Below are 27,091 nucleotides of genomic sequence, written 5' to 3' on the forward strand. Positions count from 1 at the left end.
CTATTCTAAATGGAATCAAAATATGAAAAAAAGAATGATAAATTATACCCTATAATACAAATAAATCACTAACAGTAAAATTACTGATATTAGCAAGCTGTAGATGAAATTTTCTTGAAAAACTCATCAACTTTATGGGGACATATGCTCACGAGAATAGCTTTCAATTTATTCTTAAATATACCAGGAGTAACAATCTCTTTGATAATCTGTGGTAGGGCGTAGAAACTTTTATGCCAATTCAATAAGGGCCTTTCTCCAGTAGAGTTGGTCTATGCTCTGTATAGCTGATCCCCCTGAATCGAGTGTTATATAATATTTGAGACTTGTCCCTCCCTAAAACAGTCTCTGTTTCTTAACACAAAAAGAGCCAGCTCTAATACATAAATAGCTGGCGCCATGAGAAAACAATGTTCCCTATATGGGTCTACAAGAACACCTATCTGTCAGGTCAAAGATTCGCCTCAAAACCTTCTTTTGAGCCCTGAAAATAGCTTCAAACTCAGTCGTCTTGCCCCAAAAAATAATGCCAGAGTGGAGATGGGATACAAAATGAGAATGATACATAAATTTAGGAAATTTAGTTTGTGGATTTCCTATGATAAAATAGGTTGAATAAAACTGGATGAACGATTAGATGTTTTAATTTAGAGATGAAAAAATTGAACTGAGAAAATATTGAATATACTGATACAATTAATAAACAAACTAATGCCAGTTGAAAACAGGTTGTTAATCACAGGTGGCAAATATCAGATGATTCGCCACATTACGCCCCCCCCCCCACCGGGCAGACGATTTGGCCATCCGAAATTTTGAAGCTCACTTTTTCTCCTGGAACAGGGTGGGAAGGCTGAGGTGAGTCGTCTTGAAGGATGTATGCTGGCTTCACCCGGTCAATGGAAACCTTAGTGGGTTTACCATTAATCCTTAATGTGAAGGTTTTATCGTCTCTGTCCACCACCTCATGGGGACCAGTGTAAGGTGGCTGAAGTGCCCTTAATGGTCCTTCTCGCAAAAAACGTGGCTACACGTGGACAGTTCTTAAAACACAAAGACGCCTGGCTGACCATGTCTTGTTGCTGGAATGGGGCGTAAATACGACATGAGAAACGGTCAAGGTTTCCCTGTAGATACATCACAGAGCACGGTAATTGGTGATCCGGGAATGGGTACATGTTCCAATGAGAGAGAAAAATTCTTTGGCGTTAGTTTCTTAAGCTTTTCATCAATTTCTTGAGATTTGACCAATAACTCATAATCAAGGGTTGTATTAATAGCTTCAATACGTGAAAGTGTATCAGCAACAATATTTTGGATGCCTTTGACATATTGTATATCTGTTGAAAACTCGGAGATGAATGATAATTGGTTTAGTTGAATTTGTAGAAGTTTTTTACGGTTCTGTTGAAAAGCATAGATTAAAGGCTTGTGGTCTGTGTAAATAGAGAAGGGATGTCCTTCTAAGCGGTGGCGAAAATGCTGTACCGCTACATAAACAGCAAGTAGCTTGCGATAGTATACTGGCCAGCAACTTTCTTTCAAAGATATTTTTTTTGAAAAGAAAGCAAGAGGTTGCCTACACCTTCAACCAGTTGTAAGCATTCTCCAACTGAGTGGTTAGAAGCATCAGTAAATAAACCAAGTGTTTCATCCTTGAATATTTACTCATCTCTACCATTCCAGAAGTACTGTCATTTATCCATGCTTCATCAAGAAATATTGCTCTCTCCCAGTCCAAATGTTTGGCGGTATTCAAAAAATGTTTTCTTTTTATTATGTTCACTACTTGATTCATGCTTCAGAAATGTAATTTTCATTTTTGTAGAAATTAAAACTTGCTATCCATCTTCAAAAAATGTTTAAAAACCAACTTGAAAGTGTTCAATGCAAAATTTCATGAATTGGTATTTGGAAACTTTTTATGGGTTAGCCTAATCAAAGTTTTAAAAATATTTTTTTTTTAGAATTTTAAATTCTCGGCAAAAGTTATCCAATTGATGCTGTGATTGTGAATTGTAAACTGTTCACGTCGAGCAGAAATTTGTTCTTCATCCATCGTAGAAGATAGCTTAATATTAACGTATCTAGGTAACTTTACTCACGAGAAATATCTGTAAAAATGCTTGCTGTCCATCACGTCGGGGTCACCAATATAGGAAATTTAGTTTGTGGATTTCCTATGTAAAATAGGTTAAGTAAAACTGGATGAATGATTAGATGTTTTAAATTAGAGATGACAAAATTGAACTGAGAAAATATTAAATAAACTGATGCAATTAATAAACAAACTAATGCAAGTTGAAAACAGGTTGTTAATCACAGGTGGAAAATATCAGATGATTCGCCACATACACAGTTGAAGCTGTTCTTGTATCAGCAACCCTGGTTGCTCTAATCAGCTTCTTCAAAAGTTTAGAAGAGTGTGATTTCCACTTCATATCGCTATCTAATAACCCCAGAAAAGTGGCTGCATCTGAGGGTTTCAAGGTGGTATCGGAATCAAGTTTTACATGGAAATTTCCCTGAGTCCTTCGAGCAAGAAAAGGCATTAACTTAGTTTTACTAGAGTTCAATCAATGACATACCATTATAACTGAACCACTTATTAAGCTCAGTCAAACAGGTTTCTGCTCCATTAATTAGAGAATCAAAATCATCACCTTTTATGAGTGCGATTCTATCATCAGCAAACAAAGTGAGGTCATAATTAACAAACATTGAGATATCATTTACATATATCAGATAAAGCATTGGTCCTTGTGGAATACCATGATTCATTGCCAGCCAAAAAGAGTTGTAAACCATGCCATCAGCATCAACTGAGACCCTTTCTACCGAGCAAAAAGATTGTAACCACAAAAATTCGACTCTCCTCACACCATTAGTGCCACAACTTACACAAGAGCAGATCATGATCTACGCAATCAAAGGCCTTAGATAAAATAAGAATTCAACTGAATATGAACTGTTCTCTCAAATATTTTTGAAACACAGTACACCGAGAAATAGGCCTGAATTTGGACATCTCCTATGTATCACCTTTTTTATACATTGGCTTTATTGATGAGAATTTTAGCAAATCAGAAAATTCACCCGTTCTAAATGAAAGATTAATAACATGTGAGAGTGTTTTTGAAATAAGAGAGCAGTTCGTTTCAGAACAAATTGTGGAATCTCGTCCCACTCTGATGACTTGCCATTTTTCAATCTATTGATAATAGTGAGTACTTCAACACATGTTATCTCTTTGAATTTGAAAAGTCAATATAGATCCATTATGAAGAGCATCAAAGACCCTTTCATATCTCCTTCTACCTGCAGAGTTCTTTGAAGACAAGCTTATATGCTCTTCAGCAGCTGTATTAAAATACTTATAAAATGAGTCTGCTACCTGCTGTGGATCAGAGATCATACTGGAGCCCATATTGAGCACAGGACATGAATTCGACCTTTTATTACCCAGAGTATTTTCAACAACCCTCCATGTTGTCTTTGTTACATTGCTGGGGGAAGTAATATGAGCTTGAAAACTTTTTTTTGCCAGTTTTTGAGTTTATATCTCTTGAAATATTCAACAATGGTAGTAGGACCAAGGTACTTTGATATCTTATTAGATTATTCACCAACAGTTCCAAGTCGATAAAGAATGTAATACTTACAGTACTTTTCTTCCGTAAAGTCATCTAGCTAGATCAGTAATTGCATTCTAAATTTGAAGATTGAATTATAATGTTTCATGTGAAACGATGTTAGTATAGATCTATAGTACCCGTATACGATATTAGCACTACGAGTGGAATGCAAACTACAATATTATGAATTAAAAATGACAAATTTACTTGAAAATATGGATAATTTACAGTAACGATGAATAATTATAATGCCGCTTCCACACGCTTGTCAAGTGCGAACAAATAAAGACGAGCATGACTGTTTGGATGGCTGCTGTGCCAGCGCAGCGCTCACCTCCACTTGCCTTCGCTGTTTGCCATTGTGTGGCCGTTTGGCTAGCGACTTGGCAAGTGTGGTGCTTGCATGAGAAATGCATACTTCTAGACTTGTATCAGCCTTGTTTGGGATGCGTCAACTTGTGATGGATAAAAAATGTTTACGCTTGTATTGCTGTAAAATTCTTCACCAACAAACTTTATTTGTTCAATAAATTCAACAGGAGATTTCAAGAAATCAGAAGAAATATAAACTGAATTTTGACACTGTATAATTAAAACTTGTGTGTTTACCATGCAGAAATAATTTGTCATTCAATACATTTTTACAAAATGAAGGAAAACATTCAAATTAATTTAATTTTAAATTGATATAATACAAGTGCTTTGTGGTAGATTCCCTCTTCGACGTAACTGGAACTGTAAATAACTTTTCCTATAAAATACACTATGAAGAAGTTGTATATTCATTTTTCAACTGTGAATCTGGTAACCATTACTTGAAACCTTAAAGTTCCTGCAATACAAGAATAAGCTGTCCAAACTAAAAAACTAATAATATCCACACACCAGACGTGCTTAGCGTAAAATAAGAATACGTCCAATGTGTAGGTATATTATAATATCTCAAGCACGTCAAACTTAATAAAACAGGCCTCGAAGGCTACTTCAACTTCGCTGCCCAACAATAGAACTTCATCAACAATAATAATAATATCGAGGAACCTGGCTGGCACAGGTCTGGTTTCAGCTTGCACCTGATCAATTTCAGGGCCTCTGACATGACCTAATGATTGTTTCTAGGCAACCGAGACTAACTGACTGACTTCAATATTAACATGGACTAACGTGTCCATACGAAAAAAGTATTCATTAAACTAGCGAATATTGAATTACCAAAAGAATTGAAAGAAATTAAAACAATATCGTCAAATAAGTTATAGAGCGAAGATAAATTTATTGTTAACCCTCGCATAGCACTCATAAATTTAGTTCTCAAATTTTCATCATTGTATTGTACAATCTATTTTATTCTCATAAATCAATATTTGAACTTGGAGAGAGGATGCAGGACACTTAGTCGTGCTTAATTCATGTGAGATAGAATAATAAAATGATTGAGTATTTTTCTAGCTAAGTGTAAGGCTCTTGTTTGTAATACGAGGTGAATCAACTGAGCCTAGAAACGCAAATTGGACTATACACAATTTTTATTTGAACTCAGCGTTACTATTCGACGCTGTTTTATATGTTTACTAGCCGTCAGGCTTGCTTCGCTCGCCATATTCATCTAGCCAGGGGGCTCCGCCCCCTGGACCCCCGACTGGATCGTCCAAAAATGAGATCAGCGGGCTCGCTTCGCTCGCCTGCATTTTTTCATTTAAGCATGCTTCATTCCTTCAGAAAGTCAAAGTACTGGGAAAACGCAGAAAAGCTGAGAAAACGCTGATTTTGGGCGTATCTTTAATGAAATATTAAAGTCACCTCATCAAAAAATTTTTAGACCCTAGCTAAACCTCTGTACCAAATTTGAAAATTTTCTGTCTATTACCTACTTTAAGAAAGAACTGAGAAAACGCAAAAAACCGCTAATTTTGGGCGTATCTTTGGCGTTATTTCAAATTCCTTCTAACACATCATTGTTACTGAGCTACTAGTACAGCTGAGCTTCTGTACTAAATTTGAACATTTTCTGTTCATTTGTACTCGATAAAGCTGAGAAAACGCTGGAAAACGCAGATTTTGTGCATATCTTTGAAAATTTTTCCAAATCCGTTCTTAGTGCGCCTCTAAAGGGCCAACTGAACATACCTACCAAATTTGAACGTTTTTGGTCCGGTAGATTTTTAGTTCGGCGAGTGAGTCAGTCAGTGAGTGAGTGCCATTTCACTTTTATATACATAGATGAATTTTCCAAGCTTTGAAAAGTAACCAGAAACTACACAGAATCAACACTTCGGTATGAAAACACCTCTTTATTTATGTATATTATACAACAATACATACAGAAAGAGCTCGACAAAAGAAAACAGAATAACTTTATCAAAATAGAATAATACATGAAAATAGAAACTAACCTCTAAGAATATTAGTACAAACATTACGTCTCAGAACTGAACAAAGTGTGTTGAAAAAGTGTTCTTGCACCATCCTTGATAAATGAAGAGCTTTTAGTTAATTTTCAAATTCTACTTTTACCCACGCACAAGAGCTTATATGGGCATCACCCTCAGAATAATCATTAAAAAATGCAGATATTAAGGAATGGCTAAGTTGACTTGAATAGAATACTTGGAAAATATGCAAAATGGAATGAATAGTTGAATGTTGAATCAGTAGAATACCAAAACCTTCTTATGGGTTGCGATCAAGTAACCTATATTATGGAATCAAAATAGTAGATGTTCATTTGTCTGTGTGAATTGGAAAAACTATTCCAAAAGTAATATTTAAGGGACACAGCTTCGTTGTTCTTAATTGCAGTAGTGAGCTTGTTTAGTCAGATCTAAGCACAAAATTGATTCAGTCTATTTCAATGTTTCTGAACATTTTGGTTAGGCTAGTATAAATTAATTATATTTATTCGTTGTGTAATCAAACAGCAAAAGTGAAATCAACAGTTTTCAGCAGAATGAGGCAGAATGAGTGAGTGAGATGATCAATGTCTGCTCGCTCATCTTCAAAGTACCGTGTAGCTCTTTTTATCATATATCTATGTACACTATAATAAATTCTGTTTTAATAACTTTTTTATAACTTCATGGTTAGTAAATACGTTTCCATACGAACAAAACCGATTTTGTGTGAGATTGAATACATTTTCAATCTACATCTTCCTGGGCTGCTGGATGTTGTGAGGTTTGGTAGCGCAGTGGATTGGCTTATTATCGACTGGCTTCTCATGGAAACTTTGGACGGCTTCAGGGGGGAAATCTGCATTTCCGCGAACTGGGGCCCCGGATATGCTCACAGTTTTCGGAGGACTGTCAACAAAACATTGTGGAAAATAAATTAATGTAAATCATTCAGCAAAAGCTCATCAAATACAAATGAATATCGACATGGGAAAAACAAAAGGATATCATAGATATAAAAAATAAAGCTTAAAGTACAAGATACCATTGAACATGAAGATTAATTCCGAAACTGAAAACCAACAGAAAAACTAGATAGATCTACTCTTTTAAGCTACAGACTACTCTGGCTACAAGGAGACTACACAGTTCCATTAAAAATTAGAAAAAAATTACATTGCTTTATATCGGTTGAGGTCTAATTCAATTGATAATATGGAATAATTATTGCCAAAATACTCTTCCAAGTGAAAATGTTTTCATAGAGCTGTAGTCGGTGTTGTTTTTTTGATAGTTTCTTTCTACCCCTGTGTAGTGGTTAAGAATCATGTTTTATTAATATTTTCATGCATAAAAAAATGTTTTAAAATGTTATTGTGGAAGAAAGTTATGAGTTCATGAATGAATTATATTGGGTCAATATAGCAACTAATTCTTGAAGCGGAAATTCTATAGTATTCTACTGTACAAGAACGAAAAGTAAGACAAGATTCACTAATTTGTGAGAAAGAAAAAATATTCTTATAAAATAGCATAATGGACATACTTATCCAGTCAATAAGACATCAATTACATAATATATACATCATGAACATAAGTTAATTCTTGTAATGTACTTTCAAAACTTCATGAAATTTCTACTACTATAACACAAAATAAATAAATGAATAAAATATCTTTTATGAGAAATGTGCAAGATTTTAATGATGTAGGTATCTGTAAACGAGCTGACGGGTACAATCGAATGATTGAATACAATGCAGCAGTGCATAAAATGTACAATAATTATGTGTGTATATAATAATTAGAAGTATTGGATGATAATAATTCAGTTTGTATTTTGTAATATTGAATTTTGTCAAGAGCACTTAAATTCAGCTGAAAATAAGTATGAGGACTTCAATCTCACTTACATTATTATCAATATTATTGTTTAATAAACTTTCAATCGGTTTATTATTTGTTATAGTCACAAATAAAAAAAGGACGCTTTTCATTTCCACCAGCTGAAAAAAATTGGTACACTTCATTCGAATTAACTAATTGATTAGAGAAAAAAACTGAAGTAAAAACTACCACCGACTACACATTTCTTTCAATGGAAAATTTAGTGGCAATTTTCAAGCGAATTAAATTTTCAAGGCTGTATGTGCTCATTAACTGCCAAATGATTACGAATAAATTATAGCTTATCTACAGAAATTTTCATTCTTAGTCGAGTTGATCAATGCCACGCACATGCGCTGACTTATAATTTATAATATCTCTAAAATGTTGATTTGGATAAAAATATTGATATTGATAAAAATTAGCATAGTCTTTTGAATTGCAGTTTGCAGTATTGAAATGGGTGGCAACATTCCCCTACATTGTCAAGGTCAGTTGATGTCTGACAACATATTCTTCTCGGATGGGGTCCCCAGACCCCTGATTAATTCCTGATTAATTTGATTAATTAGATGAATTAATTAATCCTGATTAAAGTCCTGATTAATTTGTAAATGTGAATTATTATTTTTCTCCATTTTGGAGTTGTAATTGTTCAATTATTACTTCAGGACAATAATAGTGATAGTGATATATTGTTCGGCAATGATTCAGAAGAGTCTGACATCAACGATATAGCTGAATAACACAATGAAGATGTCTATGTTGAAGACTATAATCAAAATGTACAACATAATTTGTCCCATAAATATGTAATGTTCGTTTGAGGGTTCAATATTGCTTGATAAGTCAAGCTATCATCAGAGATAAAACGATTCTATGTTAGTTTACATAAAAAACATCTCCTTTTGACACAATATAATAAGAAAACAGAGAACTGTATTAAAAAAACTGGAATTTAATATTAATAGACATATATTTTTGAACAAAAACTTTTAATCCTATTGGTTGATTTTTTCAAATGAAAAAAAAAGTTGAAAATACTATCTTAGGGACCACATTCTATTAATGAGATCTGCGATGATAATTTCATTTCGGTTTAAAACCCCCGCAACCAATTGTTTTATTGTTGATACCATGATAGATGTGTTACAAAGGAATATTGAAAAAAGAAATAATTATTCAAATGATAAGCTTTGTTTTTAATACAGCTATAAAGCTATAATAATCTTCAACTTGGGATCCGCTGGACCCCAGGAGTCCTGATTTGTTCTAAATATTTATGAGGTTCGTTTGAGGCTTAAGAGAGGTTACACTGTATTTTATTTTGTAGGTGCCTGGATGAATGAATATTCTTGAAATACTGGTGTAAGCATTTGTGAAAAAAATTATTAAAACTGTAGAAAACATACCATGTAGCAACATTAAGTCCAGCATTGTTGATCTCTCCCTCTTCAAATACAGGTTTTTCACCCGATTTTGGACTTTTGTGCTGCGTGATACGCATTCCACCTGCCTTCACTGAAAAATATTGGAACAAATATACAAAATCACTAGATAATAAATATGATAGAAAGAAAGATACATGAAAACAATGTTACTCAGTTACTGTACTCATTCGAAGTCAGTAGCACGCATTAGCAATAAACCAATAGTGGATGATGCGGGCTTTTGCTAAAAAATAAAAGGAAAAGGTGGAAAAGAAACGGCTTACTAAAAAACAGAAAATTTTCATTTAGGGAATGTAGTAGGCCTAATAAAAGGGAGGTGGGATATTTTTCAGCACTAATAGTTGAATTTATCCAATATTGCAAAAAGTGTAAACGACTTATTTTAATGAATAACAGTATACTGTAAAACTTTTCCAAATTACACGTGATAGTAATTATTTCTACTAGACGAAAAAATCTGCAAACAAATGAATATTTTTACAGTATGCATATTCTTACAGTAATATCATTTTGTATCCTGGAAGCTATCATTCTGGTTATTAATACAAACGTTTCTGCTACTAAGGACCTGGCTCCACAGTAAAAAAGTCAATTTGGAGTAGCGCGTTTGCCAAATATTCTACAATTTTTCGAACTTCCATCGTACCCTATTCAGAGTAGCCAGTATACATATGCCTAGTCTGACATGAAGTTTCAGCGCACTAGCAGCAAATTGAACCAATTACTCCATTGTTTTTATTGATTCTCCGAGTTTCATTGATTGTATGCAGGTTAGGGCAACTAATCACGGAAATAAGGTAATCGATGAAAGAATGAATCGATAGCAAGAAATAGTAGGTAGGTACTGCATAATTGCTCGGGAGAAATAAGTTTTGAAAGCATTTATTTCATTAGCAGTAACTGACATACGGTACCAGCAATGTCTCAGGCTCAAGGACCCAATTATAAGGGTAGAACAAACGCGACGGAATTTATATCGCGTATCCACCGCGTTTTTTTTCTCGTTTCATCGCTATGTTTCCTGTTAATGCATAATTTTTTGTTATCGAATGAAAAAATTCTGTCCCGTCCATTCCGCCTGTATAGTTGAGGCCTTAAAGGTGCAATTTCTTAGAGACGACCCGTCTCGAACGGCACATGTCGAGCTGCCTGTTTATAGGCTCTACAAACCTGCATAGCTGCGCGTCTCGACTCGCCTCTAAGGAATTGCACCTCAAGGTGCAATCTTTCAAATTATAGTAAGCAGAGATCCTTCCAGTTGAACACATATTCTCAGAAGATGGAATTGCTCGATCAAAGAGTTTGAGTTTTTGCACCTTAAGGTTCCATAGCAACGATTCGAGCGAGTACATGGGCGAGTACATGATATGATATAGTTTTGAATACTGTAGTTGATTTTTTGACAAGTAAATTTGTGCAAGACAGAAAGAAGTCATCAATCTGTCACTGGATGTGAGCGCAGCTATAGAACATGTCACCGCCACAGCTACTATAGCTTACATACCATGTCATTTTCTGGTTGCGGTGCAGGGTGTAGATTACAACTGGTGTTTTGGGTACCTAATAATCAAGTTGATAAGTGTGAAATACCTAGACGGAGGGTACTAGCAGGAATTCGTATATTTGAGGTCCTGGTAATAGTTGCATCATGTGTCTTAGACTATACAGTAACCTTTTTGACAAAAATCAAACGCTGGCGGAACTTAACAAATTCAAAATGATTTTTATGATCAGTATTAGAGTCCTAATAGTAGATGAACAGCTTATTTGAGGCACATTTCAGCAATGTGCGTTTACTGCAGTTGTATATATGTTATATATATATATATATTTATATAGTTGTATATAAATGTTGAGATAATACATAAAAAAATAATAGACTCTAATCGATGAGTCTATTTCAAATTCTTCTAAAAGATTTCAATTGACAAGAACCTATTATTATCAATAGAGTCCAGAACTATTTCTTCCCTCCAGAATATTAAATATGAAACATGTGACAATTTCAAAAAAAGATAAAATATGTTCTAAGAAAAATGTCAAAGTTACACCTACAACGCAGGATTCAAGTTCCCATGTAATATCAATGTAAACTAAAGTAATACAATCTTTCTCACCCGCTGGTGGATGTCCAGCTTTTAGTTCCTCTTTTCCTGGTGATGACATTGTTGCAAATGATGAAATTAAGACAATTTTAAAAGAATGAACCACGATGTTTATCTCCTCTGATGTGTTGGCAAACTTAGTTTCATCCTTCTCAGTCACGTAGGCCTCTACTTTTCATTTACAACCTAGATAGCAAAACATATGATTGCATTGACAGTGACAGGTTTTGTCATTTATTTTTCAATGATGGCAAGCCGAGATCCTTCCAGTTGAACACATATTCTCAGAAGATAAAATTGCTCGATCAGAGTTCGAGTTTTACTACTTCTTTGATAAGTGGTTTCAAGGGTCACTGCAGATAAACATGACGATTAGAACAGCTGTAGATGGTATATAGCTGTTGAATAAAGTGTAGTTTAATCAAAAATTCCAAATTAATATTATGAATGCTTGTGGTTGCTATTTCCAACTTCAACAGCCGATCTCAGACAGTACGATGGGGTTGGAAAGGCGAATCCGTTCCAAAAAGGAATTGTAAGACTTGAGAAAAGGACAGACCATAGTTCGATTTATGGGACTCAAAGAATCAGGTGGTTGGGTCACGTGGAAAGGATGACTGCAAGCAGAATCCCTAAAACTGTGATGCGGGAAAAGCTGCACAATATAGGACAAAGAGGGAGACCCAGAAAAAGATGGCTGGATGGGACATTGAATGATGTTAGGAGTTTGGGAGTGAAGGGATGGAGTGGCATCGTTAGAGATGCATGGAGATTGATAGTTGCGGCGGCCAAGGCTCACCATGGGCTTTAGAACCATACAAGAACAGCCAAACTTCTCTAAAAATAACATGATGAGTTTAAAAATAGTTCACCTGTGGTTGGAGCCTGAGCTTCAGGTCCACCCATCTCTCATCATCATCCTTCTCATGTATCATGAACATCACACTCGGTGAAAAAATCCTAACCTAAAACCTTGAATTCGACCTTTATAAAACTACCTAACATTTCATTACCCTAAAATTGTATTTCAATTATTTCCAAGTTTATATTAGTATATCTATTTTTTTGCTGAGGATGATGCCCACATAAGCTCTAGTCTTGTGCATGATAAATGATATAGATGATTGTAAGAGATGTGTGGACCTACAGCTTTAGGTGGGTTCCCAACCACCATGAAGTGATTTTTAAACTCATAAATGGTACTTTAGAGCAGTTCAGCTCTTAAAGTAGTCACCCTTACAATGGAAGTAGCAGGTACATGAAGCTTAAAATATCGTATCAGCGCAACAACAAAACCAAATCACTTCCCATTTTTATTCAAATAGTCTACTTGAGCTGGCCACTAACAGTAGAACATGCATGATACACATTTCATAATATATTGTTGTGTTATAACAGTGAAAGGCTTTCAAGCTAAATTTTTTGAGGTTCAATTTTTCTGTTCTTTATTTCTTTCCTGCCTTATTTGAGATTAAATTATTCTTAAAAATAACAATAAGCTGGCTTTTTATAATGTTTTTTGATAATTTTAGATATTGAAAACAAAAGAATTAGCTGGAACCAGAAATTTCAAATCTTGAATTTTTATATTGGAATTGAAAAACCACCCTCTTAAAGCCTTGAATGTTACCAGCACTTGCACATCACGGATGTTCAACTTCATCTTGACAGACACATCAACTTTGAACTTGGTTCATTTTTAAATCAATAGTGATTGACAGCTAATGTTTGTGATTAAAATAACATAATACATCGATTAAAACCGAAAATTTAGTGACAGGTATGGGGGCTCACAGTCTTTACTTACAGCTAACAACTGTGTGAACAATAATTTAGTTCAAACGGTTTCATAGAAATATTCCTTCATAGACTGATAAGTTTATGAATCAATATCAGTCTCCCACTAGACATTACTTTGCAAAGTGATGCAAAGAATGGTGTCGGCCTATTGTGTTTAAATTGAATTACAGTAAAAATTACAAAACTGCTTATGTGTTGTTACTTTATTAGAGCACCTTATTTCATTCCTCAAGGTGTGTTTTAAGTTTTGTATTTGGCAAGATGAACAATGTTTGAGCTCTGTCTGTAGTCCATATTGTATCATTTAATGCTTTTACAGAAAAAGTTCATTTTATGTAAGCCTACATTGAGTAGCCTAGACATGTACTTGAACAACATCAAGTAGGCTATTTATGTAAAATTTTAGGATTCAGAATAACTTAAACAAGTTATAATTTATTAGTACGTATTGATAATTTATAAGGGGATTGAGCTGTCTATAATAATTTTTTGTTATATCTATTTACACTCAAAGCTCACTCAGTCAAGACTTATGACTCACTTGAAAAAATACTTTCTTCAGAAAGATTTATACTTCTTAAATATATCTTAATAGTTTACTCTATGTATATTTATTTCAGTATAATATGAGGTACATTGATTCACTTCTCACAACAAAAGAGTGCTATAGGCACTATACCATAATTATGTTCTCTTAATACATTAATTGAAAAATCGAAAATCTGAATTAACTAGCTATTAGCTCTAACTAGTGAAAAAATTTAGTTGAATGATCAGGTTCCATAGTGAGGTCCACGTTCTAACGGCAGTGAAGAAAGATAGGATAACAATGTTGCCGATCCTCTGTCTTGTCAATGCCTTCTATAGACGGTAGCTGGTACAAGTTAATCAATGTAAAATTGATTAACTGTTCATTCTTGATTAAAATAATAAATTATATTTTATGGGAAGAAATTATATTTTTCAATAATTTAATAATGAATTTTCATAATTGAGATGAAATATTTTGTTAATTAATTATTCATTCTAAATTGTTAAAAGACGATCTGGCAACAGAACAAAGCGAGAAAGAGATAGCACTATCCGCTTTGTTGCATGACAGACAAGGATAGCAATACCATTGATAATCAAACACTGCCAGTGGACAGTGTAACGTGAACCTCACTTTAATGTATAGTGGACCTCACTATAATGTATAGTGAGGCCCACGTTATAATGGCAGTGTGTGATTTGCAATTAAGGAGGATAAAGTGTTTGCAATGGTGTTGCTATCGTTGTCTAGCGTTCAAGAAAACTGATGGCGCTATCTCTTTCACACATTGCTATGTTGCCATATCGTTTATCAACAATGTAGAAATTCAACTAATTGACAAGATATTTAATCTCAATCATGAAAATTTATTATTAAATCTTTAAAAAATATATTTTATTGATAGATAAAATATGATTATTTTCAACAATAATGAACAGTTAAATTAATCAGATAGACCAGTATCAGCTGTTTGGGTGACAAGGCTGAGATCTGGCAACCTTTTTCTCCTATCTTTGTACACTGCCATTATAACGTGGACCTCACTATAGAAGTAATGTTCTCGGAAAATTCTTAGGGTATGATTACATTGGATGCACATTTCATGTGCAATATTATTGGAACCAGAGATTTTTACTTTCCTTGCCCTATTACAATAGGTAAGGAAAGTATTGCTTTCCAAAAATAATTAAGGTACCCTTATTTCAAGTTTTCTATACGTATCAAGGTCCCCTGAGTCCAAAAACATGATTTTTGGGTGTTGGTCTGTGTGTGTGTGTGTGTGTGTGTGTGTGTGGTGTGTGTGTGTGTGTGTGTATCTGTGAACACGATAACTCCATTCCTAATCAACCGATTGACTTGAAATTTTAAACTTAAGGTCCTTATACCATGAGGATTTGTTTTTTCACTTGATGTTTTTCACAGTTTTCTCGAAAACGGCTTTAACGATTTTCTTCAAATTTATACCATGGATAGCTATTTATAAGCCCTATCAACTGACATGAATCTCATTTCTGGGAAAATTGCAGGAGTTTCATAATATTTTTGAGAAAAATGCCGGATAATCACTAAAAAACAATGTTTTTCACGGTTTTCTCGAAAACAGCTCTAACAATTTTCTTCAAATTTATACCATGGATATAGCCATCCATGAGCCCTATCAACTGACATAAGTCTCATTTCTGGGAAAATTGCAGGAGCTGTGTAATATTCTTAAGAAAAATGGCGGATAATTACTAAAAAAACATGTTTTTCACGATTTTCTCAAAAATGACTTGACCGATTTTTTCAAATTCATACCCTGTATAGTTATTTATCAGCTCTATCAACTGGCATGAGTCTTCTTTCTGGGAAACTAATGGGGGTTCACCCCATCCTTGAGAAATAGACTTTGTAACCTCCTTCTCATGCATGAGGTAGGTAGGTAGAGCAGTTCATAAAAAGAACACATAGACGAGATATTTCATCTGTAGAACAGCTGTTTTGACGACTTTTAAAAAAATAATCGAATTTCACAATTCACACAAAGGAAAAAGTATTCTGAAAACAATTATATATACACATAAATACAGAAGTCTGATCGTAGTTTCAAATATGTTGCCGCCAATCGTCATTATGTTATTCCCCTGAATTATTCTCGTTTAAGAATGGGGTTTACAGTTCAATGAGCAAGGAAAGCTGTGTGAGTGTACCACACCAGATTTTTTTTCAAATGCATAATGGATGAGCATGATTTGGCTTCGAATAAGATGTTCTAAATGAATTGGATTTTGAAGCGTGCCGCCCAAAAATCGTAACAGAATGGCCGCTGTATAAAGAGGCGAGGCCATTGGTTATCTTCAGGGATACTTTTGAGTCAGTGACTCGAGTGACCCAGAGCCGAACAAAATGGCGGCTGACCCGGGGCAGACTAGTGATCCCATGGAACGACAACCAGACATCGACCGGTCGATGCTGTTTGGCGCGTACTTTTGAATATTCGGATGGCGCGAATATTTGAATAAAACACACACACACACTGGTGTGACACTAAAAGTAAGTTATGTTTTGCAAAACAAACATGGCTCATGCTGTAATAAATGAGTTTATTCTAGGAGAATTGGATAAAGAACAGAATAACAATAATAATAATTATTATGATGCACCAAACATTGTAGGGCCAGTTGCTGCGGTTGTTGTGGAGGAATTGGGAAATCCTTTGAGGGTTTTCAATAAATTATTCCAGCAGGAACGTAATAATACGAGACCTCACAACTTGGGTTATTTTGAAATTATAATATTAGTGAGTTTAAAAGCCATTTTAGAATGTCTTAGCAAACCATGCAGATAAAAGATTCCATACTATTATCATCAGAATCTTTCCACTGAAATTTTGTAAACATGGTTAATGTAGCATTATTCTATTCAGGTCACCTACTGAAAATCGACCAAGTAGGTCACGGTGTAGATTTTTAATTCTTGTTTAATAATCATTATATATTATGGGACTATATTTTTTGGCGTCATCAAAGAGACCACTGCACTAGTCTTCATTGAATGAAAATAATACCATTTTCCCTAAAAATATATTTTGGCTGCTTTTAAATTGTATAAAAATAAAAGAAAAACTGATTCACTTTTGACATTTTAAAAGAACCAAAATGAGTTTAGAAATAGAGCCAACATTACATTTTCTAAACCAAATTTTTACAAAAACATTTTGAGAGACTAGTTTCTGTTGTTGCACCATTTCTCTTGAGTTGTTACTCATCTCAAGTAACTGGTTTTATTTTATTCAAAATTGACTATATCATATTTTATAATGAAATCAGTGCTGTAGACTATTTTAAATTATTATCATTTATTTCCAATGACCAGGCATTCCTGGATAGATCGATCGCGTCTTCAGTTATAGGATGGTCATAGTTGACTAGACCCAACTATAGGCCCGCCACAACGTAGAACCACGCTAATCCATGAAAAGCAACCCACTCCGTGGGATGTTTTGTAAACCATTGCTAAGTTTCTCCAGACATCTGTGTAATACATGCAATGAATAATCAATCCACTTGTCAGCTGATTGATTATGAATAATTCAATAGCAATGGTTTACAAAACATCCCATGGCGTGGGTTGCTTTTTGTGGATTAGCGTGGGTCTACTTTGCGGCGGGTCATATGAGCGTATAATAGAGGTACTGTAAGATATAGGCCATACGAAAAACCAAACATGGTGTATTTCAAATCGAAAATTGGTAGATTGTTTGTTTTTTATTAAATTCCAATTTTACAAAAATTAACATCAACATTTTTATGTGCTATTAGAAGTTATAGGAAGGAGAATTAATCAGCCTGCAAATATAAAAATACCTCTTGAGGAGAAAATACTTTTTACAGTTTGGATGTTGAGCAAACCAGAGACATTCTTAGCTGCTGATGACAGATATAATTTTTCTCAAAATACTGCTCATAGAACATTCTATGAGATAGTGGATGTCATTGCAGCTTCAGTAGATGAACATGGTCGACACTCTCGCAGCAACAAAAGTCATCTGATGTATTAATAATAGCCTTCACTAACTTCATAACTTGTGCTTGCTACATAAGAACTTCTTTAATACAAGATTATCACCGGGTTGCACAACGGTCTGTTAACTTTTAATCCCAAATAAATTTCACTTTTGTTGCATCAGTAGTCCACACATGACCCTCTGTGGTGACTTCTGTAACATAAAGAAAACAATGATATTAAAACATCATTAAGTAGTGAACATGATTGACTTCCATAAGGTAGGTCTTCTAAGCATTATGTTATAATTACTAGTAGTGCAGTCTATATACAGTGGTGCTTGCAAAATATATTGTAGTTCTTAATTTTCAATATGATATTAATCACTCTCAAACAGGCTGTATCAGTGCCACTTTTTTGAAGTTGTTTTTTGAAGGAAACGTCAAGCTTGGCTACAAAATCTTACAGAAGCTTGATTGAATTACACCGGAAGAGTAGCTCAAATAATGTTATAATCATGAACATATAACATAGAAGAAACGCGTCTATAGTGAGGTCACGTTATATTGGCAGTAGAGTAATATAGAAGAACAACGTTGCCGATTCTCTGCCTAGTCACTGCCTTTTATAGAGGATAGCTGATACCAGTTTATCTTATTTAATATCAATAATTGTTCATTCTTCTTTAGAACAATCAATTTATCGTACTCATCAAGTGAATTTACTTTTCAATAAATAATACACTTGCATAATTAGATTGAAAATGTTGTTAATAATTAACAATTATTGAATATACTTCTACATTGTAAAAAATCTGGCAAAAGAATAGCAACACCAATGTTAATCAAATACTGACTATCCTATGAAAAATTAAAGGTTACAAATTTTCCTAAACATTTTATTCGTCTCATAGTTTTAGAGATTTCCCTATACTGTAAGTCTTCTAGGTTTTTCTCTGTATCTTCTTTAGTAGTGACAAAAAGACAGACTTCTTTCAATTGTGGAGTAGCTTGGTTTAAGTTTTCAAAATGCAATGGGTTTAAAGCTGCATATTATACACCAAAGTTTTCACAGATTCTTCTATAAAAAAGTTGTTTATTATCTTTAAAAATTTGCTGTTCTCAAACAATGTAGAGCAGCAAAAGCTGTCAAAATGTTCGCTTAGAAAGCATAGCCTGCATGGACTTGTGATGAAAATTTTGTTGGCAACTTTCTCAGTGTTTTCGACAATGTATGGAAAACAAAAATCATATTAGATAGAGGGATTTTTACAAGTTGAAGAAGCAATTTTGCTGTAATTTTAACATATTTCCATAATTTGTTTAAAACTTTGAATGACAACTCTAATGTAAAAGCTCCAAGTTTTTAGCTTGGCGTAAATTATCACAGTCTCTACAAAAAATAGCTGCAGAATATGGTAAAATTATTTATACCAATGTGACTACTATCACTAATCGTTATTATGTGATAGAAATTATATTATAAGAGAATTGTATGAAAGAGCCTTACCTACTGCTAAACCAGCCATCTCGATGTGGCCATAGTTTTGATTCAGATAGGACTGGAAGAAGTCCAAGCTGCCTGTAAAACAAAAATCATAAAGTTTCAGTACTTGAGCTATTGAATTTAAATTAAAATCAATCTTTATGAAATGCAGAGGACCTGCATAGCAAATAAAATTATTCTTATAGAAAGCAAGAGATAATTTTTATAATCTTTATTATGCATAGGCCTATTCCATAGAATAACAAACTATTTAATAAAATGAAAATGAGTGAAGTTTATTAGGTTTAAGTTTCTGTTTAGCCGATTGAGTATTCTGAAATTTGATAATGAAATTCTATTTATTTTTTTAATAAATTATGCCATAAACGAAATACAAATAGGTATTGAGGTTAAACAGCAATAAAAATCTAGGAAGAAACAGAAGTAGCCAAAATCAAAAGTAAATATTTCAATGCTATTTAAATGGATCAATAACTTTCATGACCACACAGAATAATTAACAAAATATTATATTATTTATTTTATTATTCACAATTTCCTCGATGAACACTAAAAAGCCTAACAGTTTTGGATAGATCACATCATGAGCACACATATATTTTAATATAATAGTCATACTAAACTAATAATATTGTCAAAAATGCAATTAATAAACTTACTAGCCAATAATGTGTAAATTTCCTCCTTTCCAATTATTTTATGAAATATGCCTTCAAAAACAGACTTATGTTTGTATTCGTAATAATCCTCCATATTTGCATCTAGTTGTGTTGTTTACTTGACTGCAGACCAGAGCAGACGACGCGAAATTATCAACCAATAGGAGCGCTCCGATTCCGGGTGACTCGGGCTATAACTTCGTAGCCCGTACTATTTGGTCGGGTCACGATTCCTGACCCGGGCTAGAAAAATCAAAGATGGCGACCGGGTGATGAACTGTCAAAAGCTCCCACGAAACGCGGGTCGCCTAGCTCGAGTCACTCGAGTCATTGGAGCAGTGTATCCCTGAAGACGCTCATTGATATATATAGTTAGATGCCTAAAGCCTTGTACACACGTCCGTACAGATTCGCGCGAACAATCGTATGTACATATGCCTCAACATTCACTGTACGTCCTTGTGGACGCGATCCACGTATGCCTCGGCATTCAAAAAGCTATCTGATTTGCAGACGACACAAAGACATGGTCGATGTAGATTTTCCACAACATGACAACATGGCGTCATTCCATCATTGAAGATAGTTATCACAAATTGCAGCAGTATCATTTTATTTCAATGACTTTTATAATAAAATCAAAAATAAAACTTGACAAACGATGTTGGTGGGTTGAATAGCATTCAAAAAGCTATCTGATTTGCAGACGACACAAAGACATGGTCGATGTAGATTTTCCACAACATGACAACATGGCGTCATTCCATCATTGAAGATAGTTATCACAAATTGCAGCAGTATCATTTTATTTCAATGACTTTTATAATAAAATCAAAAATAAAACTTGACAAACGATGTTGGTGGGTTGAACGATTGTAGGTTGAAGTAAGGAAATAAATTGCTACATGACATAAGATTGACAATTCAAACTTTATTAGGTTGTCAAAACATTATCTTGTTAATATACTGAATCTAATTCAACTAGTTATCTAAACAATGATATCATCATGAGGGAAGCAATAACTCCACAAGAACGATTGGCTCTAACTTTGAGATTCTTTACATTAAGCGATTCATTTGTTGGTTTCCAATATCTATTCTGAATCTCAAAAAAAGAAAAATTCTACAATAATTCCAGAAGTTTTGATGACCTAATCAAAGCACTTAACACTGTATCACAAAATTGACAGTCTTCTTTAAGGAAATTAGCCATAAATTGAATCAAATACTAAATTTCTCATTTTAAACTAACTCTGCTCATACACATGACAAAACAAGATTCTCCAAAAGATTAGCTTCAAGATTTACCTTCAAGGGAATACTAGTTCAAAGTTTGAATAAATCTCTCTATAGATAGCCTAGCTATCTAAAACGTATAATATCATATTGAAGATTACAATTTCAATTAACAACACTGATTGATAACATGAAACAAACACAAGATGATTTGATAGCCACAGTAAAATAATATTTGAGCTATACTTTCTTGTAGGAACCCTGTAGAGAAGCTTTTTCACTTAAATTATGCAGTTCTAAATTTGTTAATCATGATACAAATTATATAACTTACTCCATGCATATTTCTATTTAAATATTTGACAATCCACATATCCTACAAAATTACAAAAATCCTACAATTAACAATTAGTTATTGGATCACAATTTGATTTGTCATTCATTAACCTAATTCATTGGAATTAGGTTATGACGCCTTCAATGTTTACGTTTTGCCTCACCCGTATGGCACAATCGCGTCCACACGTACATTCAATGCTCGCCCGAGGCGCCTTTGAGCACGCCAAAATACCGACAAGGTTCCGGTTCGCCCACATGCCTCAGCGAACAGTGTCCACACGTGCGAATGCAAGCCCATACACGTAAACGGTGTACACACGTACGTTTGCCTCGGGTGAGCATACGTGTATGGGCTTGCATTCGCACGTGTGGACGCTGTTCGCTGAGGCATGTGGGCGAACCGGAACCCTGTCGGTATTTTGGCGTGCTCAAAGGCGCCTCGGGCGAGCATTGAATGTACGTGTGGACGCGATTTTGCCATACGGGTGAGGCAAAACGTAAACATTGAAGGCGTCATAACCTGATTCCAATGATTCCTAATTCCTCTTCTCTGTGAACAAGGGCGTCTTGAAGGGAGAGTCGCTCCCATAATCCTCCTTTGTCGCGCCAAAGTTAACGTTAACACAAAAAACGCACATCAATATCTCAAACCATTTAGAAGATATTCATATGATTAATCAATACCACTCATGTATTTCATTTCTGATTTGCATGGTACTGATTGATAATGTGAATATCTTCTGAACAGTTTGCAATATTGCTGTGCGGTTATCGCCATTCATTTTTCCTTGAAATTCCGTATCAAAATCATGTATCCCATGACCACCTTCCTATTTAAAAAAATAAAGTTGCATTCAAAATGGCGGATCCAAGATGGCGGACCAGATTTTTAAAGTCATAGTAAAGTAGTATTTTCAATTTGAGTAACATCCCCAATCACACCCACCTTGGAATCACTTCTTTTTATGAGATACTAAGCCATTCTCAGACTTTTTTCTATCTTTTCTGCTTTGAATAGTATTGATTAATAATGTGAATATTTCCGAAACAATTTGAGATATTGATATGTGGTTTCCACCATTCATTTTTTCCTCAAATTCCCTATTGAAATCATGAATTGCACGACCACCTTCCTATTTTAAAAAATGAAGTTGCATTCAATATGGTGGATCCAAGATGGAGGGCCAGATTTTTAAAGTCATTATAAAGTAGTTTTTTTCAATTTGAGTAGGATCCCCAATCACACTTACCATCAAATTATCTTTGTGGATGAGATATTAAGCCATTCTCGGACTTTTCACCCACTCTGTATGTGGATGTACAGAGTGAGCATAAAGTCTTGCCCTGATTTTAAAAATTTATTACAGAATAACCGTTTGACATATCAATTTATATCTGGTGCTGTTACATAGGTTAGTGTTGGTAGTTTTTTTTTAATATCACTTATGTTGGTAAACTTCAACGTGTGCCCCCTTGGTAGCCCAGAGAATGTTGAGCAGTATTCCAGTTCTCGCCAGGTGTTTTGTAACATGTGTTCTGTCACAATACCCACAGCAGCTTGTATCCTAGCCTTCAATTCGCTGATGTCAGCAACTGGTGTGGTGAAGACTCTGTCCTTGATATATCCCCATAAAAAAGTCAAGGGGAGTAATGTCTGGAGAGCGGGGTGACCAGAGTTTTGGACCATCCCTTCCAATCCACCAATCCGGAAATGTTTCATCTAGGAAATTACACACTATCAAAAGCCCAGTGGGGGGGGGGGTGCTCCATCTTGCTGGAAAATCATCCATGGTTGATAATCTTCTCACTGTGGTGCAATGAACTGTTGCAACACATCTAAGTAAATGTTAGTGCTAATGGTTTTTTTTCCGTGAAGAAAAATGGCCCAAAAACCTTGTTGTGCATTAGGAAACAGCAAACATTAACTTCTTTACTGTCTTGCTGTAACTGTACAGTAGCATGTGGATCCTCTGATCCTCATATATGGACATTATGCCTATTTACCATTCCACTGACATGAAAGGTGGATTCATCTGTAAAACATATCCGATTTGAGTAATCGTTAGCGCCATCAATCCTGTTGAAAATTTCAGTTGCAAATTCTGCACATCTAAGCAAATCATTTGGTTGCAAGGCCTGCACGATTTGCACTTTATAAGCATGCAACCTAAGCCTTTTATGAAGAATTTTCACAACACTTGCTTGCGGTATTTGAAGTTCATGTGATGCTTGACGAGTTGATTTAGGACTCTGTTGAAATGATTGACAAACACAATCAACAGTTGCTCACACTAGGCCTGCCACTTCTAGGAAGATCTTCAACGTTGCCTGTTTCTTTGAACCTGTCATACCATCGCTTTATTGATTTAACATCAGAAGGTCTGCGTCCATAAGAAGCCCGAAAATTACACTGAACACTGACGGGCGATTTCGTTTCATGAAACCAAAGCACACATTGTGATTTTTCCTGCTTTGACGCCATTTTGACCGCAACTAATGTGAACTAACATTGTTAAGGACCACTAGCGCCATCTATTGGTCAAAAAAACTACTAACACCAACCTATGTAACAGCGCCAGATTTAAATTATTATGTCAAAGGTTATTCTGTAATGAATTTTTAAAATCAGGGCAAGACTTTATACTCACTCTGTATAGTGTAGCATAGCTGAATAGAGCAAAATTATATTAGAGCAGCTGAAAATTGAACACCAACTAAAACGGAAAGTATCACTTCTGAAGTTGTTCCCTAATCTATCCTTCGAGGTTTTGGGTACAGATCCAAAATCATATTCCTATTAAATAGCAGTTGCCAAACCCCTAAACTTTCCATAACTAAACCTTCACCTCTAACCAACTTCTTCGCAACTCTAAACATAATCCAAATTTGAATAATTTATTCATAACAAATCTTAGCTGTTCATTATATCCTTTTTTTAAGCTCTAGCCGTTTGTGAGCAATTTTGTACATTTGCATTTTGGCTTTCTTCTTTGTTACTTCATTGTACCTTCTTACCCTTATACCTAAATCTGCATCCTTTACCCATAATATTTATTTATTTATTCATTTATTTACAATGTCAAGGAAGACTACAGGCATTACGCCCAAATCAGTCTTCACTACTATTTACCAACAAAATGAACATGTAAGAAATGAAAAATAAATGGTAATACAATGAAAGATATGGAAGATGATATTATGATACCGAATTCATACAGTGTGTGCTGTGTAGCAATTAGGTATAAATAACATGGTATAAATATAAGCATGGTGAATGGTAAGCATGTGAAAGTAGAGATTGATTAAAATAAAAATAACTAATATTAATACAAAAATTGAATTATGTTAAATTTAATTTAAAGCTACGGATAAATAAATTGGAAAACATTATTATGATGCAAAGAAGAGAAAATATTGAGGTTAACAAGTCAAGCTATACTAAATATAATATAAGTGTTACATACATAATCATGTAAATTTGAAAAAAGTAGAATAATGTGAGACTAATCTAAGAATTACTAGTTTGAAAGAGAGACAAGTATTATTGAACAAAAAATTCATTTGCAAAAATAATTTACAATGCATGCTTCAGAGAGAAAAAACAAAAGAAAATGTGAGTTATATTATAGTAGCTATATATCTATAATAATAGGCTTAGTTAATAATAGGCATGGGGGAGTTTACCTTCTTTACCTATAATACAGGGGGAAATAATGGGGAAATATATTTCTAAAAATAAGAGAGAGCATCAGAGCAACTGACTTTATCCCAAAAACTGAGATTGATGTATTCAGTGAACAATAGCCTCAATGATTCGCCTTCTAGCCTCACTGGCAGGGCCATGTACATCAACTCCATCACAAAAATCATTGAAAAGCCTCAGTGCTCTGTTTAATGGAGAGCAATAATTATGCAAAGTTCTTGACCTTGGGACATGAAATGTCCTAACTCTTCTTACATTGAAGGAGGGCACCTGAAAACCAATCCTTGTGAGGAGACTAGGTGAATCGACAGTACTCCTTAACAGTGACAAATCAAAAAGTAACGAGAACCTGTCACGCCTAGTTCCCAAAGAGTCTAAATTGAAAAGGCACCTCAAACGTCCAGAGGGAAAATCCAGAGGACATGCTCTTCCAAATTTCATGTAGAAAAGGAAGCAGAGAAGCTTATTCTGCACCCGCTCGATTCTCAATGCATCCAGATGAGTGGAAGGACTCCAAACAATGGATGCATACTCGAGAGCACTCCTGACCAGAGATTGATACAGGGTTATCACAGTATTAACATTATTGAAACTAGCAGAGTTTCTCAGGACAAAGCCCAAGAGCCTGTTTGCCCTGCTTATGACGTTGTCAACATGTGCTGAGAAGGACAGTGCACTACTGAAAACAACGCCCAGATCCCTGCACACTGTAACCCTTTCCAAGCAAACACCCTCAATCAAGTAGGAATGACAAATTGGATTAGCTTTCCTAGAGATGGTCATACATTTGCACTTTTTAACATTCATTTCAAGTTTATTCTCATGGCACCACAATGCAACCCTGTCAATGTCAGCCTGCAAGGAATAACAATCGACCAAGCCTCCTACCTCTCTGAAGATTCTCATATCGTCTGCAAAAATCAAACATCTGGAGTTGGGTATCTGGAGGGGTAGCTCATTAATCAGTAGCAGAAACAAAAGGGGTCCCAAATTGCTGCCCTGAGGAACACCAGATGTACTGAAGTAAGCACAAGAAATGCTTCCCTGCACAGATACAAAATTCTATCTTTGAAACAGATAACTTCTGAAGAATTCAATTAATGCAGTGCTGAAGCCTAGCTGAGATAGTCTCTTTAATAACACACCGTGATTGACACGATCAAATGCTTTACTAAAGTCTGTATAGATAACATCAACCTCCCCAACAGCATCCAGCACATTAGAGACAGATACTGTGAACTCCAACAAATTTGTTACAACTGATCTTCCAGGAAGAAAACCGTGCTGATTTTCAGACATTATAGGGCGTGAATACCAAAGAATCCTATCATAAAGTGATCTTTCAAAAACTTTGGCAAAGACTGACAATATACTTATTGGTCTATAGTTCATGATCTCATCTCTCCTACCGGATTTGAATATAGGGACTATCTTCGAGATCTTCCATTTGCTCGGAAATACTCCAGTTTTCAGTGACAAGTCAAAGATGAACTTGCCTCTGAAATAAGAGATTTCAGCTCTCTTCTCAGTCTTAGAAATTCATCCATGTAACCAACTGAAGACCGTTTTTTACGCGCACATTTGTTCTTCCTCTTCACCATTTCAATGATTTGGCGAGTGAACCAAGGCCGGTACTTGGACCGTTCACGTGGAATTGATTTAAGAGGAATCGTGGCATTAAAACATTCATAGATTACACTGTAGAAGCAGTCAACAGCCGCATCAACTTCATCAATTCCTTACAAGCCACTCCAGTAATAATCTTTAAGCATGTTATATAAAGCAAAATAATCTGCTCTACGGAAATCAAAGACGGGAGGAGCATTATTGAGTGATCGTCTTTTCACGGCAATACCGTATCACT

General features: G+C 34.8%; 1 protein-coding gene across 1 annotated transcript; it reads right to left on the reverse strand.

Annotated features, from left to right (window-relative positions):
- Positions 1 to 5,906: 5,906 nt before the first annotated feature.
- LOC111047702 (death-associated protein 1) lies at positions 5,907 to 11,712 on the reverse strand. Its single transcript, XM_022333519.2, has 3 exons — positions 11,481 to 11,712; positions 9,325 to 9,433; positions 5,907 to 6,934 (listed from the first exon to the last, which is right to left on the reverse strand). Exons 1-3 carry the CDS (start codon positions 11,527 to 11,529, stop codon positions 6,778 to 6,780), a joined length of 315 nt encoding a protein of 104 aa, XP_022189211.1. The 5' UTR covers positions 11,530 to 11,712; the 3' UTR covers positions 5,907 to 6,777.
- Positions 11,713 to 27,091: the final 15,379 nt, after the last annotated feature.

The sequence above is a fragment of the Nilaparvata lugens genome, chromosome X (genome assembly GCF_014356525.2).
Source record: "Nilaparvata lugens isolate BPH chromosome X, ASM1435652v1, whole genome shotgun sequence".
In the NCBI taxonomy this organism is placed as follows: Eukaryota; Metazoa; Arthropoda; class Insecta; order Hemiptera; family Delphacidae; genus Nilaparvata; species Nilaparvata lugens.

What these genes read in the sequence shown, in the direction of transcription:
- LOC111047702 (XM_022333519.2), bottom strand. Translation starts at nt 11,529, where the DNA reads ATGTCATCACCAGGAAAAGAGGAACTAAAAGCTGGACATCCACCAGCG. An exon ending in AGCTGGACATCCACCAGCGG is followed by an intron (nt 9,434 to 11,480) that starts GTGAGAAAGATT and finishes AATATTTTTCAG; the next exon opens with TGAAGGCAGGTGGAATGCGT. An exon ending in GGACTTAATGTTGCTACATG is followed by an intron (nt 6,935 to 9,324) that starts GTATGTTTTCTA and finishes TTTTGTTGACAG; the next exon opens with TCCTCCGAAAACTGTGAGCA.